General features: G+C 36.7%; 1 protein-coding gene across 1 annotated transcript in view; it reads right to left on the minus strand.

Moving 5' to 3' along the window:
* LOC110451845 (rhodopsin, G0-coupled) overlaps positions 1-19,516 on the minus strand; it is a 60,345-nt gene extending 40,829 nt beyond the window's left edge. Inside the window, exons 1-2 of the mRNA XM_021500054.1 lie at positions 19,462-19,516; positions 1,138-1,373 (exon numbers count right to left, since the gene is read on the minus strand). Of these exons, the coding sequence (XP_021355729.1) occupies positions 1,138-1,225 (88 nt within the window). The 5' untranslated portion in view covers positions 1,226-1,373; positions 19,462-19,516. The remainder of the gene's footprint in view (positions 1-1,137; positions 1,374-19,461) is intronic.
* Between the last annotated feature and the right edge of the window lie 1,272 nt (positions 19,517-20,788).

A 20,788-nucleotide genomic window follows, 5' to 3' on the forward strand; every position in this document is an offset into this window, starting at 1 on the left:
TATAGAGATACAGCCATAATAACACTTACAATGAAAAGAGATACAGCCATAAAAACACTTACATTGTTTAGAGATACAGCCATAATAACACTTACATTATATAGAGATACAGCCATAATAGCACTTACAATGAAAAGAGATACAGCCATAAAAACATTTACATTATATAGAGATACAGCCGTAATAACACTTACAATGAATAGAGATACAGCCATAATAACACTTACAATATACAGAGATACAGCCATAATAACACTTACAATATATAGAGATACAGCCATAATAGCACTTACAATGAAAAAAGATACAGCCAAAAAAACATTTACATTATATAGAGATACAGCCATAATAACACTTACAATACACAGAGATACAGCCATAATAACATTTACATTATATAGAGATACAGCAATTTTACCACTTACCATGAATAGAGATACAGCCATAATAACACTTACAATGAATAGAGATACAGCCATAATACAAATGTACCACTAACATTACATAGAGATACAGCCATAATAACGCTCACATTACATAGAGATACAACCATCATAACACTTACATTAAATATAGATACAACCGTTATAACATCAACAACAAATAAAGATAAAAGTAATATAGACAGTATGCCAGGATGAATAACACTGCACTGTACAGCTGTTTCGTCCTTCTTTAACTCATCAGTGATGCTAGGGACCAAAAAAGTGGCAATTCAAATTGGTTTAAACTAGTGTCAAAATAGAACCGAAAGTACAAAAGACTCATCGAAAATTACAAAAAAATGTAATACTATGTGTGTATATCATAAACCGTGCCACAATTCCAAATAGGTTAATATCGTCATCAAGCAAACAGCAATAACACATTATACAAATAGACATACGATGGAAGTGGTACATGTAATTTTCACAAACAGACAAACAGTAATTCACTAACAGTAAATGTTGTAAAGGTTATTGTCCAAAATACCACTTACAAAATACCACTTACAATAACCAAACATACAGCTATGATGATCCTTTCAGCATCACATTTATAACAAATGGACAAACTACTGAAATTGTTATTGTAGGAAAGGCAATACTTACAACAACAAAAATGCAAACTGCTTATTATCGGAAAGTCGATACTTACAACAAATAGAAATAAAGATTCCTATGATGCGGAATTCGGACGGCGATATGACGAGGGCGGTGTCCGTTGTGTTCAAAGGAAAGGGCATGATGAGAATCCGCAGTGATCTAACCCGGAATGGTCAGAGTAAGGATAACAGGTGATTACCAGTGCATTATCACCAGGTCGGGTTATCAAGGTGTTCCGAAAGCATTACGTTGTTAATCTTCCAACGTTCTCCCAGTACGTGCAGACGTCTGTTGTAATTTTAAAAATGATTTTTTATGTACATTAAAGTAAATTCCTATCCAATCAAATAGCCAATCAAATTTACTAGACAGTAAAAGAGAAGAATTATACAACAATCTCAGTAGCATGGACACCCACGTGTAATGGTTAACCACTAGTGATAACTTACTATATGATCGCACAATACAATAACATCGCAGACTTAGTGAAAGATCAAGTAAATAGCGACATTTCAAAAGTGAATATCGACCGTATTTAATATCCTATCACAAGCTGCGACATATACTTGGGTGACTGTAGAAATCGCAGTTGTACTGATATATATATATATATATATATGTATATGTATACTCCGGGAGATATGTGTAGGCATATATACATGTATGTATAGTCAGGGTGATGTATGTAGGTATAGCTATATACTCCGGGTGATGTATGTAGGTATACATGTATACTCCGGGTGATGTATGTATGTATAGCTATATACTCCGGGTGATGTATGTAGGTATATATATAACAGCAATTTTATCGCAGTTGTACTGATTATATATACTCCGGGTGATGTATGTAGGTATAGATATATACTCCGGGTGATGTGTGTAGGTATAGCTATATACTCCGGGTGATTTATGTAGGCATAGCTATATACTCCGGGGGATGTGTGTAGGTATAGATATATATACTCCAGGTGATGTGTGTAGGTTTAGCTATATACTTCGGGTGATATGTGTAGGTATTGATATATACTTTGTGTGATGTGGGTAGGCATTAATATATATACTCCGTGTGATGTATGAAGGTATACATATATATTCCGGGTGATGTATGAAGGTATATTTATATATTCCAGGTGATGTATGTATGTATACATGTATACTCCGGGTGATGTATGTAGGTATATATATATATTCCAGGTGATGTATGTATGTATAGCTATATACTTTGTGTGATTTGTGTAGGTATAGCTATATACTTCGGGTGATGTATGCAGGTATAGATATATACTCCGAGTGATGTGTGTAGGCATATATATACTTTGTGTGATGTGTGTAGACATAGATATTTATACTCCGGGTGATGTATGAAGGTATATATATATATTCCGGGTGATGTATGAAGGTATATTTATATACTCCGGGTGATGTGTGCGGGTATAGATATATACTCCGAGTGATGTGTGTAGGCATATATATACTTTGTGTGATGTGTGTAGACATAGATATTTATACCCCGGGTGATGTATGAAAGTATATATATATATTCCGGGTGATGTATGAAGGTATATTTATATATTCCAGGTGATGTATGTATGTATACATGTATACTCCGGGTTATGTGTGTAGGTATATATATATACGCCGGGTGATGTATGTATATATAGATAAATACTCCGGGTGATGTGTGTAGGCATATATATAAATACTCCGGGTGATGTATGAAGGTATATTTATATATTCCAGGTGATGTATTTATGCATACATGTATACTCCGGGTGCTGTATGTAGGTATATATGTATATTCCATGTGATGTATGTATGTATAGCTATATACTTTGTGTGATGTGTGTAGGCATAGATATATACTTCGGGTGATGTATGTAGGTATATATGTATATTCCATGTGATGTATGTATGTATAGCTATATACTTTGTGTGATTTGTGTAGGTATAGCTATATACTTCGGGGGATGTGTGCGGGTATAGATATATATATACTCCTGAGGATGTGTGTAGGGAAAGCTTTATACTCCGGGTGATTTATGTAGGTATAGATATATACTCCGGGTGATTAATATGTATGTAGGTATAGATATATACTCTGGGTGATGTGTGTAGGTATAGCTATATACTTCGGGTGATGTGTGCAGGTATAGATATATACTCCGAGTGATGTGTGTAGGTATAGCTATATACTTTGTGTGATGTGTGTAGGCATAGATATATACTTCGGGTGATGTATGTAGGTATATATATATATTCCAGGTGATGTATGTATGTATACATGTATACTCCGGGGGATGTGTGTAGGCATAGATATATACTTCGGGTGATGTATGTAGGTATATATGTATATTCCAGGTGATGTATGTATTTATACATGTATTCTCCGGGTGATGTATGTAGGTTCAGCTATATATACTCCGGGTGATTTATGTAGGTATAGATATATACTCTGGGTGATGTGTGTAGGTATAGCTATATACTTTGTGTGATTTGTGTAGGTATAGCTATATACTTCGGGTGATGCATGCAGGTATAGATATATACTCCGAGTGATGTGTGTAGGCATATATATAAATACTCCGGGTGATGTATGAAGGTATATATCTATATTCCGGGTGATGTATGTATGCATACATGTATACTCCGGGTGCTGTATGTAGGTATATATGTATATTCCATGTGATGTATGTATGTATAGCTATATACTCCGGGAGATGTATGTAGGTATAGATATATGATGTATGAAGGTATACATATATATTCCGGGTGATGTATGAAGGTATATTTATATATTCCAGGTGATGTATTTATGCATACATGTATACTCCGGGTGATGTATGTATGCATACATGTATACTCCGGGTGCTGTATGTAGGTATATATGTATATTCCATGTGATGTATGTATGTATAGCTATATACTCCGGGTGATTTATGTAGGTATAGATATATACTCCGGGTGATATGTGTAGGTATAGATATATACTCCTGGTGATGTGTGTAGGTATAGATATATACTCCTGGTGATTAATGTAGGCATAGCTATATACTCCGGGTGATGTGTGGAGGTATAGATATATATACTCCAGGTGATGTGTGTAGGTTTAGCTATATACTTCGGGTGATGTGTGCAGGTATAGATATATACTCCGAGTGATGTGTGTAGGTATAGCTATATAATTTGTGTGATGTGTGGAGGCATAGATATATATACTCCGGGGGATGTATGTATATATAGATATATACTCCGGGTGATTAATATGTATGTAGGTATAGATATATACTCTGGGTGATGTGTGTAGGTATAGCTATATACTTCGGGTGATGCATGCAGGTATAGATATATACTCCGAGTGATGTGTGTAGGTATAGCTATATACTCCGGGTGATTGATGTAGGCATAGCTATATACTCCGGGTGATGTGTGGAGGTATAGATATATATACTCCAGGTGATGTGTGTAGGTTTAGCTATATACTTCGGGTGATGTGTGTAGGTATCGATATATACTTTGTGTGATGTGGGTAGGCATAGATATATATAATCCGGGTGATGTATGAAGGTATATATATATATTCCGGGAGATGTATGTATGTATACATGTATACTCCGGGGGATGTGTGTAGGCATAGATATATACTTCGGGTGATGTATGTAGGTATATATGTATATTCCAGGTGATGTATGTATGCATACATGTATACTCCGGGTGATGTATGTAGGTATATATGTATATTCCAGGTGATGTATGTATGTATAGCTATATACTCCGGGTGATGTGTGCAGGTATAAATATATATATACTCCGGATGATGTATGTAGGTATAGATATATACTCCGGGTGATGTATGTAGGTATAGATATATATATTCCGGGTGATGTATGTAGGTATAGATATATACTGCGGGTGATGTATGTATGTATTGATATATACTCCGGGTGATGTATGTAGGTATAGATATATATATTCCGGGTGATGTATGTAGGTATAGATATATATATTCCGGGGGATGTATGTAGGTATAGATATATACTCCGGGTGATGTATGTATGTATTGATATATACTCCGGGTGATGTATGTAGGTATAGCTAAATATACTCCGGGTGATGTATGTAGGTATAGATATATACTCCGGGTGATGTATGTATGTATAGATATATACTCCGGGTGATGTATGTAGGTATAGCTAAATATACTCCGGGTGATGTATGTAGGTATAGATATATACTCCGGGTGATGTATGTATGTTTGTATAGCTACACTGTATATACTCCGGGTGATGTGTGTAGGTATAGATATATATTCCGGATGATACGTATTTGTCGGTTATGTGTCATTGATTGCTTATTTTAGATTATAAAATCACCATCGGTCAATAATTGAGCGTTGTGAGTTTGTTTCCTATAGTGTAATAATATAGTGTTGTGATGAGGTATCATAATATTATATAATGTACGAGTTTGTGACTATTTGTTTGACCAAGTTGATTGGACTCACGGGACTAATTATGTATGCCTTCTCCCACTGAGATTATAATCCAAATTGGATGTACATGTACTAGACTATTATGTATTGTTCTTTGTGGCAGGCACTCTATCCGCTTCACCAATGCAGACTTGTAGAGCTATGGCCACGTACAAGATGGACATTGCAATTCCATATTAATGTCTATAGCTCAAGCTGAGGATCGGCATCACGATTTCCTGTGACCAACCTACGTTTAATGCCGCAAAATAAGAGATTAAACCTAGAGTTAAGGTGTCATACCGTAACACTATATATACGTGACTGTTAAGCGTACTTCCAGTAAAGCGGCTTAGTAACTAGGGATTTTAATACTGGGTTTTCTTGTTTTATACATTTGATTCACCCGACGCATTTCCTACAATATTTGTCCTGCTGATGGTATTATATTGTAAGTACTAATCATGGTAGCCTGTAGACTAACGCGTTTTTTAAACACCTGCTCCACTCAACAAATGGTATAACTATATATCTTTGTTACACCAGTGGTTTGAACATCTACTTTAGTCAACAATGGGTAAAATCATAGACCTAAGTTTCACTAGTGATTTAACATCTGTTCCACTCTTCAAGTGGTATGACATTAGTGTATGATATTGCCGATACTGACGATGAGTATTGTACATTGTAGTATCGCCCATTTGTGTAATTAGGGGATCAGAAACGGATGCAATTTCAACCGTTCCAGAATCACGGATTAAGACTTCCAGTTTTCTTCTTCTTCTTTTTCTTCCATATGAAGGATCAGACTCAAAGGTTTGAGTGCGTTTGATCCTGGGAGGTAGCATTAAAAACAAATATTTTTGGTATTTTTCACTATAAAATTAAAATCAGTAAATACTTTAGGTAAGTTGAAACTAGCAATGGCGCACCTGAAAGTTTAGGTTTTGCTCCTGTTCTTGAGAATTTAGCAGAGAATTCAAATTTACAATAGTCCTGGGGAAAGAAGAATATTTATATAGGTTTTTGTTGGTGTGAATTTGGTTGATTCTGTTCTCCTATCGCTTGATGTTAAAAAGTAAGATGGATCGATACCAACATGTCCCTTTATAATCTTATACAGCATCACGAGCCTGGTTTTTGTTCTTCTCTGAGCTAGGGGCTACATGTACCAGTTAAGAGATCCGATCATATTGGATACACAACCAGACTCTCTAGATCTGTGGTCATTAAACATTTTCAATTGATATGACCTGGTCTGATGTATAAGGGTCCCAGCATGTGGCTGCATAATCTAGGGTTGGTCTTACTAAAGTTGTATATGTTTGGGCTTTAACTTTTCTGGTGCAAGATGACAGGTTGCGTCTCAGAAATCCTAGAGTCTTGTTGGCTTTGTTAGTAATGGACTGTATGTGTTTATCCCAGTTTAGATTGGCAGTGAAAGTCACCCCTACAAATTTGCTAGAATCTAAGTTGTCCAGTGTTTGATCGTGTAGGGAGTACCTATTCTTAATAGTGTTTTTTGTTTTTAGAGATGTTGATAATAGAGCACTTTTTTAGCGTTAAAATGCATCTGCCATTTTCTCTCACAGTTTTCCAAAGATTTCAGATAATTATCAAGTTTGTGACAGTCCTGTTTTTTTAAAATTTCATTATAGAGTAGGCAAACATCAGCAAAAGGTTTGATGTTGCAAGAAAATGATCTGACAATGTCATTGATTTAGACTAAAAACAGGAGTGGGCCAACGACAGTCCCCTGGAGTACCCCTGAAAGGACAAGGGCGCTGTCAGAGCTGGTACCATTAATTATGACTTTCTGTTGTCTATTATAGAAGAAAACCAAAGTAAAATTTCCGAGTTTATGCCGTAGTATTTAAATTTGGAAAGTAATCTTGCATGAGGGACTTTATTGAAAGGTTTTGAGAAATTAAGAAGAGCGACATCAATTTGTTTATTTTTATCAAGGTTTCTTGCTAGGTCGTTTATTGTCAGAATCAGTTGGGTTTCAGTGGAGAATTTTGCCCGGAAGCCATGTTTTTAATTAATAAGGATGTTTTTTTGTGTTTGAGGTAAGCCATAACGTTGTTGTGGATAAAATGTTCCAATAATGTACATGTGATGCAGGTAAGGGAGACCTGACTGTAATTTTCAGCAGCTTGCTTATTTCCTTTTTTGAATACTGGAACAATGTGTGCTACACGCCAGTCGTGTGGTACAGTGCCTGGATCTAAAGATATTTGTAAATCATTTGATAGTGCAGGTGAGATTTCTGGTGACAGTTCTTTTAGAATCCTGGCCGGGATATTATCTAGGCCAGTAGCTTTGTGTATCGTGATGGTTTCGAGAAGCTTACATACACCTGGCTCACTAATGTTGATGGATGGCATAGATTGAAATGGAGATGGGCCTAAATCAGTTAGCTCGGATAGGTTTTCATTGGTGAAGACAGACTGAAATTGGTGATTTAGGATAGATGCTTTACTTTTTGCATCAGAAAAGGAAAGACCGTCTTCAGGATTCCTGATGGGTGGAATGTTGTTTGTATCCATTGTTTTTTTTTACCTTTAATACATCTAAAGCTCCAGAATCTCTTGAAGTTTTCTGGAAGTTGTGGGCTGATGATTTCATGCATATAACTTCTACAGATATAGGCTCTACGGGTCTCCTTTTGCATCTTAGATTTTATCGTTTTGTACCTTTCCCCATCTTGCGTCTTGTGGGATTTCTTAGCCTTGTTGTAGGACCTCCGTTTTTGTCTGTCTAGTTTATTGATGTTGTTATTAGCCCAAGGATTTGTGAATTTTGACCTGGATAGTTTTTGAGGTACATGTGTTTCGAGTGCAGAGTGGTTTACATTCTTGAAATGTGACCAGGCTTGGTCTATACTCAAATATTCAAAGTAGGATGTTCTGAACATGTTTGACCTCCTCTTTCATAAGTGTGATATTGGCCTTATTCCATAAGAATATGGTACGTCTCGGTGACTTGACAGAAGGAGTTGAAATTTCATTGTCAATTAAGACAATGTCATGATCTGACACACCTGGGGTTGGTAGGAAAGAGATCAAGAGTGTTGTTATTTCGGGTGGGAAAGTTTACTACTTGATTCAATCCTAGGTCATGAAAAAGAGCAATTAACTGTTCACTTAGGATTTTACTGTAGTTATTGCTTGTGATGTCACTATCAGGCCAGCAGATGTCACTCAAGTTAAAATCGCCTCCTAGCCAAAACATGTGGTTTGGAAATTTGTTGTAGAGGTTGGTGATTTCAATCAGAGTCTCGCTTATGAACAATGAACTGTGGATCCGTTTTATTAGGTGGTCTATAATATGAGGCTATGATATTGGGCCCTTGCTTACTAGGATTGATTCTAGCAGCCACTAGTTCTACTTTGTCGCTTTTGTAGGCATGAGTGGCATTCAGATTTGATCTGGTAGCAATGAGTGCTGCCACTTCGTGATGATTGATCAGACGGAAATACTTCACCTTCACTGATTACTGGTTTTAACCAAGTTTCATTACCTATAAAGACATCTGGCTTTGCTGTTTCAGTAGGGAGATTTCATTTCGTTTTGATCTAATACTTTGAAAGTTGACAAGTAATGATCGCAAGGATTTGATAGTTGCTTTTGGTGCAGATGACTTTCTTATTTGGAATAGGTGAGAAAGTAGCCCTTGGGGTAGTGAAAGTATTATCTAGGTGAGAGTTATCTCTAGATAATGAGGACGGATGAGATATACTGTTGTTGTCAAATGACCTAAATGATGTAATAACTATGGAATCATAAAATATGTTTGAGTTGTTCACATTACTACATTTTGGACAGGTCCAAGAATTCGCAGAATGTTGTTGTGTATCAGAAAGATAAATGCAGGTTAACCTTAAGCACTCAGCAAGGACAACTAGAGAGATAATTGAGATACTTTTCATGTAGGTTTTAGAAAGACTACCTGGATCAAACAAATACTTATCAATTAGCCCTAGTCTTCAGCTTTCAGTTTATCTTCCAAACTTCATTTATGGTTGCGATAACAGCAGTTTTAGCGTTTTGGTGTCAGTAAGAGTCACTGCTACGACCACGGAATTAGATAAGATGTAAGTCCGTGCTACGACAGACATGGATGTTTTGACCTCAACGTGACATAAACAGTGTTCGTTCGAGTATTGTTGTTTACAAATTCAGTAAAGCAATTGCTGCAACAGAAATGGTACTTCGTGATGGGAAAAATCCACTTCGTGTTTGTTCACATTTGATATTCCAGCGTTACTCGATCTTTGTCTGCCTTTCAGCTTCTGGCTTATACTGTAGCCACAATTTAGTAAAGTCAAAAAGGGTTCGAACTACAATCGTCGGAATATTTCTAAACATTTTCCTCATGTTGGTAAGTGTGGATTATGAGAAATTCTTTTTACACAACCAATACAATTTTTTATGTGACGTTTCGATGACTATTACGATATGTACACTGTCACCTTCATCAGACTATTGACCAGTGAAGCGTATGCACACAACGGTATAAAATGTGAACGAGTTGTCCATACAATCGATATCGATTTCGGCTACGCTGGAAACGTATGAACAATAGTTGTTATGTATGTACCGAAATGACTCAATTCAACTACGATTTGTTAACACTTGGTCATTGAGAAATAAGCGAGACACAGAAATCACCTGGTGTTTACGTTGAGATGCAGATACTTGTATATTACACCTTCAAGTCTGAATATTAGGTGCCCAGTCAACACAATAAATGCTAGAAATATAATCAAAAAAGCACATAAAGATCTATTGAAAGAGAGAAAAACGGGTCGTTAACAACAAGATAGACTCATACAAGCATGACATAACAGTACTCACCGATAAACTGACCGAACGCTTATCGAGTGGATATGAACACATGAAGCGAATAAGTGAACGAGCATTCGACACAACTAAACAGCTCCACTTGACTAAATTAAACCGTCTTGTAGAAAAATCAACACCACACAACACCGACACAAATGCAGCTCTGAATGATTTTATGCTAAAAAAAATGGGTAGTCAACATCTCTTTAAGGAGGTCACCAGTAGCGAGAAAACGTTACTCGTTAAGGGTATGAACTATGCCATCGTTCCAGATAAAATCCCAGTTGATGATTTTGTTATAGCCACAGAACAGGCATGTAAGAAACTTAGCTTTGCTGAGGCTGATCAACTGAGATCCCAGGTAACGGGGGTTTTGAAATCCACGAAATTACCAACAAGTAACATGACGAAAGAAGAACGGGTCGCACTCACAAAAATTAAGCAGAGACAAATCCATTACCATACTACCAGCTGACAAGGGGATGGCAACAGTTGTCATAGACACCGAAGACTGTGAGGCCAGGTTAACAACAATGCTACAGAACAACAAGGCATATGAACAGCTGCAGACCAAGCCCACCTAAAAGTTTAAAAGGCGTCTCATAGCCCTTCTATCAATATTAAAACAAGAGAGAAAGATTACTGAGGCCCAATACATATATCTGTAATCCACAGCAGAAAACACTCCTAGAATGTACTTGTACACCCAAGATCCACAAGCAGGGAAACCCACTGAAGCATATTGTGGACTACACTGGATCCATTGGTTACAATGTTTCCAGATCATTAGCAGACATTCTTTGACCGCTAGAGGGTAAATCGGAACACCATGTAAATAATTCAAAACATCTAACGGAAGCTATGTCTCCCATCATGAATCAGAAAGACGAATAATTCATTTCACATGATGTTGTCTCTCTCTTTACTAACCATTTACGACGCATTAGAACCTTTCGGAAACACTAAGAATTACACATATCCTGGCGCAAAAACACCAACCTTCAGATTCAAGACATTATGGATTTACTGGAGTTTGTGCTCACAACAACATATTTTAGTTTCCGGAACAACATCTATCAACAACGCTTCGGCACTGCTATGGGTAGTCCAGTGTCTCCCATTTTTGCCAAATTGTTCATGGGACATCTGGAGCAAGAACCAATAGCCACTGCCCCCATCGAATGCAAGCCTAGCTTATGGAAACGTTATGTTGACGACATACTTGAGATAATCAAGAAGGGTTCACAGAAAGATTTGACCACACATATCAACACCATAGATTATAATAATGATAAATAATATACAACATTTGATATAGCGCCCTATCTACCTCACATAAGCCACGCTAAAGCGCTTCACAGTACACAGATATACAAATAATACAATTAGGATATACAGTTTTTAAGGAATTCGCAGGAGCTGCCTTATCAGGCGCTAACTACTAGTCCTATACCACCTGGATAATATCTCCCTATGTGTGTATGCCTGCGTGTGTGCTGGAGATGTATTGTGTTCTGTTTGTAGTGGGACCGTGCTTTCAACGGCATCTTTTATAGTGCCACCTCACTTGAATGCTTCAGCACAGATACCGCGACATCCACCCCAGACCATTTTATACTCCACCTGGGTTGTTGGGCTGTGTGGGCAGGAGAAAAACACTTTCTCTGATATTCCATGCGTGTGACGACTTTGGGGATCGAACCCCGGCCCCCTGCGTGGAAGGCCGAAGTGTTAACCACTCGACCAATTCGCCCATAAACAACATCAAATGTATGCCACTAACAACATCAAATTTACATGCGAGGAAGAAACCAACGACACAATGCCCTTCTTAGACACTCTGGGTAAAGAATAGACGGAACCGTGAAGGTATTGGTCTAAAGAAAAAAGACCCATACGGACCATTACCTGAACTACAACAAATTTCACCATCCTTTACACCAGAAGTTAGGCGTCATACGCGCATTGCTCAATAGATGTGATACAATAGTCAAAGAACAACAGGACAAAATACAAGAGCAGAATCACATCACTAGGGCAATGAGAACATGTAGATATCCGGAAAGGGACCTAAAACGGGTAAAAAACTGTGTCAAAGTAAGGAGAAAAACAAGAAAAGACCAATCAAGGATAAGAACAAAACCAAAGGTCAAGTGGTCATCCCGTATATAAAGGGTATATCCGAAACCATCCAGAGGATATATTGCAGTCATGGCATAGCAACAGCCATGAAGCCCCAAAAGTCGCTTCGCAATACCTAAAGAAAACGTCACAGAATACGTATACAAAATCGGATGCAAAAACTGCGACGCATCGTATATTGGAGAGACTGGAAGGCGATTTGGGGTCCGCCTTGGTGAACACTGGAAAGACACAGAAACCAAAGAAGGTAGGAAATTCACCAGATCAGAAAGAAAACAGTCGGAGTCCCAGATAAATAAATCGGCAATCACAGACCATACATTTGTACCACACAGAAAAACCATGTGATTGACTGGGATAACTCCGAAGTTTTGGACAGAGAGAGCAATCTGTTCAAAGGGCAGATAAAGGAAGCCATCAGGATACGCCGCAGTGGGCCAGTTCTAAATCGAGACGAGGGGGTTCAAAGACTCTCGTACATCTATGACCAAGTGTTAACAAGGGTAACTGAATTGAGTCATTTCAGTACATATATAACAACTATTGTACATACGTTTCCAGCGTAACCGAAATCGACAACTCGTACACATTTTACACCGTTGTGTGCATACGCTTCAATGGTCATTTATCTGATGACGGTGACAGTGTACATATCGTACTAGTCATCGATACGTCACATAGAAAATGTTATTGGTTTTGTAAAAAGAACTTCTCATAATACAATCGTCGTGAGATAATTGGGTCAATAATAGCAATTGTTGTTACTGCGGAGATACTCTAGTTTCTGTCAAAAACGAAAAGCACACAATGACCCAAACCTTACACTCGATGGCACTAGAATTCCTGTTGTTGAACAGACCAAATTTCTAGGCCTCATTTTTTATTCGAAACTCTCTTTCATACCACATATAAAGTATCTGAAGGATAAGTGTTCCAAGACGTTAAACATTATACGAGTGCTTTCTCATACTGATTGGGGAACGGACCGTGAAATGCTTTTGCGCCTTTCAGATCACTTATTCGAACAAAACTAGAATATGGTTCTATGGTACACGGGTTGGCGCGGAGTTCTTACCTGCAGATGCTAGACCCAATCCATAACCAAGGGCTACGCCTAGCCCTTGGAGCTTTTCGAACAACACCTGTAAAAAGCCTGTACGTGGAAGCGAATGAACCATCCCTTAATGACAGAAAGAAAAAACTTGCATTACAGTTTGCAGCTCAATTAAAATCAAACCCTAAAAATCTTGCTTTCGACCAAGTATTCAACCACAAATACCAAAACATTTACGCAAAACCCACATTTTCTGCCAACATTTGGTATCCGAATTTCAAATTTCCTGCAAGAACTCAACATAAAGTTGACTGACATAGCTGAATTTAACATATCTGATGTTCCTCCATGGACCATTCAAACACCTGATTTTAACTTTACATTACATGAGCGAGGGAAATCAAGTGTTATGCCCGAAGAACACAAATCCTCCTTTCGGGGATGCATTTCGAATTACCCTTCTCATACACAACGTTACACCGATGGTTCGAAAGAAGGTGAGAAAGTGGCAGCAGCCTGCTGTACTGCTAGTTCTTGCACTTCAGTTCGACTACCAGACGGCGCCTCCATCTTTTCTGCCGAAGCATGCGCCATCGGTTTGGCCCTCGACCATATCGACGAACACCGCATTGAAAAGGCAATCATTTGTTCAGACTCTCTATCTGTCCTACAGAGTTTACAGTTACGAGGTCCTAAAAACACACTCGTACAAAACCTTGCTCTTCGAATATCTCGTATCTTAAAAATGTCTAAAATAACTTTACTATGGATTCCGAGTCATGTCGGAATTAAAGGCAACGAATTTGTTGACAAGGAAGCAAAGAATGCATTGAATCTCCAACAAACAAATATCAAACTACCATATACAGATTTCAAACCAATTATTCGTACAGCCATTCAAAATGTATTGCAGCAACGCTGGTCTCTCGAGACCAGCAACAAACTTTTTAAAGTACAACCGAAACTTAAAAAATCTATTCCAAGTCGGAAAGATCGTAGAGAGGAAGTTGTCCTCGATCGGCTCCGTACTGGGCACACATATCCTACTCATTCGTACCTTTTAAAACGGGAAGATCCACCTTCATGCCACGCATGTGACACTCCATTTACAGTGGAACATTTTTTAATAGAATGTTCCGATTTTAAACACATTTGCGATAACTACTTTCGAGTCACGGATATGAAAACCCTTTTCAGTTCCGTGGACTCGAAGACATATATAACAATTTGAAAGACATCGATCTATTCTATAGTCTCTGATGTCTTTTAACCCACCTTATCCTTTTTGACGTTATATATATCACATAGTTCATATCATCTATTCGTTATCTCTTTTATTATTTTAACTCCCTTTTTATTTTAATTATTTACACATACAATGCGAATGCTTTTAAAATGAACCTTTTTATCTGATTTTATCTTCGCTACTCACACGTTTGTTTAAAAAATAAAATGACCACAGCCGTCGATGGGCCGTTAAACATAAACAAACAATCAAACAAACAAAAGATAATCTAGAAGACTTATTTAACGTGACAAAGCTTCGGTCAAATGAAATAATACAAAACATACATTGATTTTATTCGGGCTCTTTTCAATTTCTTTTGATTGAATATTATTTTGATTCAAATGTAGAATTCACGAGCACAATATATTGAAAGTGTAATAACAAAAACAATACAAACCAAAAACGTGTAAATGAGTTATTTTACATGTAACAGAAAAAAAATAGGTAGCTTGCAGTGTTTCAGCACTTATTTTTTCACTGTGGTTTTGCTATCGTTATAAAGGTTGACAAAACATCCATAATCTAACCATGTGTTTGCACCTGGAATTCTACTTTTCAGTTCACACCTCCTGTTAAGGATGATTCTAAGTGTTCAATTACTACGTTTTCGTTATTTCTTCATACACGTTGATGTATACGTCACCACTCAGTTATCACACTCCTGTTCAAAAGGTTACATAACAATTATATTTGTACTTGTAATGGATCATTGAATCCGCCTAACTGAGCAATCTTGTTTTTACTGACCAACTAACGCTTGTGTATGTCCTTTGTCTCATTCCTAACCGAATATGGTATTAACCAGTGGCCAGTGCGACATTTTGTCAAGCACTAATTGCCCATTAAAGTTACACAGTGACCACGTATACGTAATCGGGCACCCCTAGACTCTGTGTCTAGAAATAGTATATGTATCGTGTATATTGGCTAATGCTTATATATAAGTTAGATACATAAGGTACTTAAGCTTAACAGTTTGAGTCTAAAACCAGATAAATACGACTAATAACAGTCATTTTTCGTTTTATACGAGTTACACTTTTAAGAAGGTTACGTACAGGTGGCAGGTTGACCGTTTTTTCCTGTACAGTAACGGATTGTTGAAAGATATTTTTTTCTAAAATGAAATATTCGTTTTTCTAATCTCAAACATCTCCAAAATCAAATTATAAAAATATAAACATGCAACTTCAATTGATTTGTTAAAAGTAAATTGATGAAAAACAGCAATAATTAAAGAGTAAAAAATATTCTCCGGGCCTGGGGCTGGAACTTTCAATCTTATAGTTACCAAACAAACTCCTTTTTTTCTAAAACAATATTTGTATTATCCCACACCTAAGAACACAGGGGTGGGAGCCCCTGAGGTTCATCATAGTACAACAATAAATATACCGATAAACATAAAAATATACCACAGAACCGAAAATTGTTTTGGTGACATTGCAATAAGACATAGATGTAAAAGATCTCATCCGTTTGTATAACAGGTTAATTTTTACACAAGCGCTAGCTTGATCTACCGAAACATATTGATTAAGATTTACAAAATAATTTCGGAAAGGCATAATTTCTTACAATTTATTTGAATGATTGCGATAAAATGAAAATGAAAAACAAATGAATTTCCTGTCAGGAATTTAAAAAAACGCAAGATTGGAACATTTTCTTCATTTAACACCATCATATTTCTTCTTTTATAGCTACACACAAAAACAAAATAACAAAATGACTATTTCCATTGTTTAATTTCTCACAAATTCCAAGCATTATAATTTGCTTTGCCAAAATAGAAAATGCAATGTTTGATTTTACTATTGGCCACGTTTAGGTTGATTTGCTCGTTTTAACTCGAAGAGCAGAAGTTGCATCAACTGGTGTATTTGTAGCAGAAAATCTCGCCGGTCGTGTTAAGACTTTGTTCCCCTGGCACAAATGTTTCAATATCCGTACTATCGACAAAACTGAATAAAAATTGACAGGGACGATAGTGGTAAACTTGTCCTGGCCCTACATGTCGAAGCGATGGTCATACTGTTGTCGAATGATTCGGGAAATCATCGCGAGCAACAGTTAGACAACTTTAAATAATATAGCAGTATCCTACAGACAACATCATGTGCATTGCTATATGTGATAACCTACTTAATTGTGCTAGGTGTCAACTGTAAAATATCGGTGATACCAAACCTCAACGATTTAGAAATACCGGTGGATCCTTCCAGTCATGTAGGTACAATGTATATATACTGACTATTCCCGATGATTTCTAACAAACCTGGAGTGACCAGTAACGTCTTAACAAGGAACAACTTGGCATGAGTGAAGAACACTATGCCAATAGATTATCCTTGATACTCCAGGGGTTACGCTCACTTTCGTCCTTTGCACCCCTGGGATATGTTATAGCAAAATTGAATGCACGCGTCTAGGTATTAGATTGTTCTCATGTAAACAAACCTAATCAATCCCCTGACTGACACATGCCCTTTGAGGATAACTGGAAATATTGCACTCCTCTTCAATGTTCAACAATTTTCTATATGGACGAACCCTATCGACACTTCCCTTTACTATTTCTGCCGTGCGTCATTGCATGTGTTTCTCCAATAATTCACGATTAACTCATATCCATTACAGGTACATCTTCCTCATTTATCTATTCGAGCATTTATCAGAACTTTGGTTCAATGTTTTGCCATACTGATTACGTTCTCTACGTTCTCATCCCGATCACGTCTTCTTTTCGCCGCAGTCAATTTGTTTTTGTATGTGTTTTTTTCTTCGTTTTCAATGCCAGTACAGTAAAGCTGTCCTCATTTTTCTGATAATCTAAATACCAAGTTCTATAACAATATTTAGTGAGAAGCAGTCTAAAGGGATATGTTTGAGCACTAGTGCTATGGCTAAAAAGAAGTTATGTGATCCTAAATTGTGTTATTTTATGCTTAGTATTTATGTTTTGACATAGGGGCGGATTTTTAAATTATATTGTCCGCAATGTCGCTATCACGTGCTTCCTTATATATCAATTTCAGTAATATAAATCATCAGACCTGTTGTTTGTTCGATTTCAGTGGATTTTATATAACTCATAAAACCTACAAATCTGTATAACATAGGAATACATAATTATGACCGTATGCTGATAGTAAAAATTATGTTACACAAGCCAAAGTGCGAGCAGCCAGCTCTGTTTTCAGCAAGCCCTTGGAATGAGGTTCGTATGTACTTGTGAATCCTGTTTTGTGTTAATACAAAGAACAATAAATATGATGATATTTTTACTTCTAAATCCTACTGCTAGTGTTATTGAGGATATCTTAGCTAGTAGCTGAAGGACATATACAGTTATACATAAACATTTAAGCAAAGAAGTAACTCGCGTCCTAAGGATTAGTTTTTACCATAATTAGCCTTCGGTTACAAGCTTACCGAGGGGATATGCTATAAAATAAGCATCTTTTATAAGTGATACNTTAATTTTTTTTTTTTTTTTTTTTTTTTATCTTTTTCATTTTATTATATTGTTTTGTAGCGATTACTTATTTCTTTGTTATATGTTGCGATATGTAAGTGTTCATGTTTATATCTTGAAAATGTGTCAATGTTGTAAATTATTATTTTAAAAAATGCCCTGAAAATTTTACAAATGCCTTTTTCTTCACAGTCGTTATTACTCCTTTGCTTATATATCTATTGAAGTAATACGTCTCCATCCAAAACCTATACAGATCCTTTATTGGATCATACTGTCGGTAGTAGTAGTAAAGTCCACGTTGTTCATAAATTAAATAAAACACGATACAGTAAGTGACAATGACAAGATCAATTATAAACAGACAAAAATATGATAAACTAGATCATATTGAAGATAAAAAAAATCTTAAAAAAAGAACAGTGGAATACATGCAATGACCCGGAGTGAAGTTTATTCAGTTTACATTGTTTGAACACACATACAACTATGCATGTAACCCGCCCCTGAGATACCAGACTGTCTAAAATGGTAGCGCAAGCGAGGAAATTAGTTGTACATTTCAAACATTTAACCACTGTTTCCGCAGATATACGTTTTAATTTGACTAATCAAGATGGAGTTCGAGCGTCTGTGTGGCCATTTTAGTTGATGCTGATCATTTATGTGGATTGGGTTATCTGCTGCTATTTGTTATGTACATTAGCTTATATGTGTATTGACCCTTACGCTTTAATTAATATGCTTTCATTTTAACACATGCTATAATTATCAATGTTTTTACAGATCATTTGCCTTCACTGTAAACATTTTCATGTTTCTGTCCATATGCTGTTTTTATATATGCTAGCATTTCTATGATATTTACAAACGTTTAGGAAAGCTTATTTGTATTGTTGGTTTTCGCCATTTTTCACATGTTGACAACTTTACTGCCATGGAAACAATTTCAACTTTTAAGATTAATAACGTTGTTTGTTCGAGTTGACGATCATGTTTTGCATGCCATGTAAAATCGATATTTTACTCACAGCGTGTTACCTGCGTATTATTATCGTGATAAGTGTGGTAGTCGTTTCAATAAAACAGATTACTCACGTTTTGGTGGGTGGTTATTCCATATAACTCCTGTTGATTCTGATCATCACACTAATGCAGAATTTAAGTATGATATACTTTGAAATACACTTAAATTACGAGAGGGAAGAACGTGTATAATTGAGGAGCGACGCGAAGCTCCTTCCTTGACTGACCGCTTACCTCGGATCTGCGGGTTTAAGTCTGGAGGTTATTATAAATCGAATTTTGTCATTGGAAGGGGAAAAACTAATGATGATTGTCACGTTATTGAATGTGTAATATAGTTCCGTATCCGACTCTGCCACCGAACATGATCATATCAACTAGCTACGTATGGAATACGAGTAGGTGTAGGAAGATCTGAATAGTGACTTGGTTTGAATCCTACAAACTGAGATAGATCCTCTTTCACCTGTGGTGTACAATGTGTGTATGGAGTGCTTTGTAACAGAGGAAATCATGGCATGCCGAGCAATAGTTCAGAGTTTAAGTACCCACATTAGACGTACTGTTTCCAAATCAATGCGAATGCTCGGTTTTATAAAACGTACATGTAAAAGTTTAAAACAAATACCTGTTTTAAGGTCTTTATATTTAAGTCTTGTCGGGAGTCAGTTAGAATACTGTTGTCAGATCTGGTCTCCTTACCAAACATCTTTAATTCAACAGGTCGAAGTTGTCCAGCGCGAACTTTTGAAATGTTTATGTGTTAAGGCACACATTGACTACAATTCCATGTCTTACGCTGACACTTGTAGGCATTTTAATCTTCCTAGCCTCGAACGTAGGCGGGTATTTTTAGACTGTGTATTTCTTAATGTGTTTATATAGTGCTTTTGATTGCCCCTATTAAGTCCAGCAAATGTGTTTTTTAGTCCCTGGTCGTAATCTACGATCAATTCGTTTCAGCCAGTTTTACTGCCAGAGAAGAAGAATAAACATTAGAAAGTACAGTATTTTAAACAGGATTCAATATATTATATCTTGATTTCGCACCAGACTGTGATATGCTTTGTTGCTATCTCGCAGTTCAAAGTACGGTAAAAGTATGTTTGCTATCACTAATTCCTTTTGTTTTACATATGAGTATCTTTTAGTCTGTGTACGTGCATAACTGACTGTGATATTTTATACTGGCTTTGTATTGTTGTTATCGTTTCTGAAAGTGGACCCTTTGGTCTGTTGAATTGGAAATAAATAAATAACTTGTCACTATATTATATATTTGAAAGCTGTGTGTTGATGGGACTTTAAATACCTGCACCACAAGACACAATTACTAGCGTATTATTCCAATGCAAATATCGCTTGGCATTGTGAGACTATCAGCCACGGTTTCTTTAGT

This window comes from Mizuhopecten yessoensis, unplaced genomic scaffold (genome assembly GCF_002113885.1).
Source record: "Mizuhopecten yessoensis strain PY_sf001 unplaced genomic scaffold, ASM211388v2 scaffold6213, whole genome shotgun sequence".
Taxonomy (NCBI): domain Eukaryota; kingdom Metazoa; phylum Mollusca; class Bivalvia; order Pectinida; family Pectinidae; genus Mizuhopecten; species Mizuhopecten yessoensis.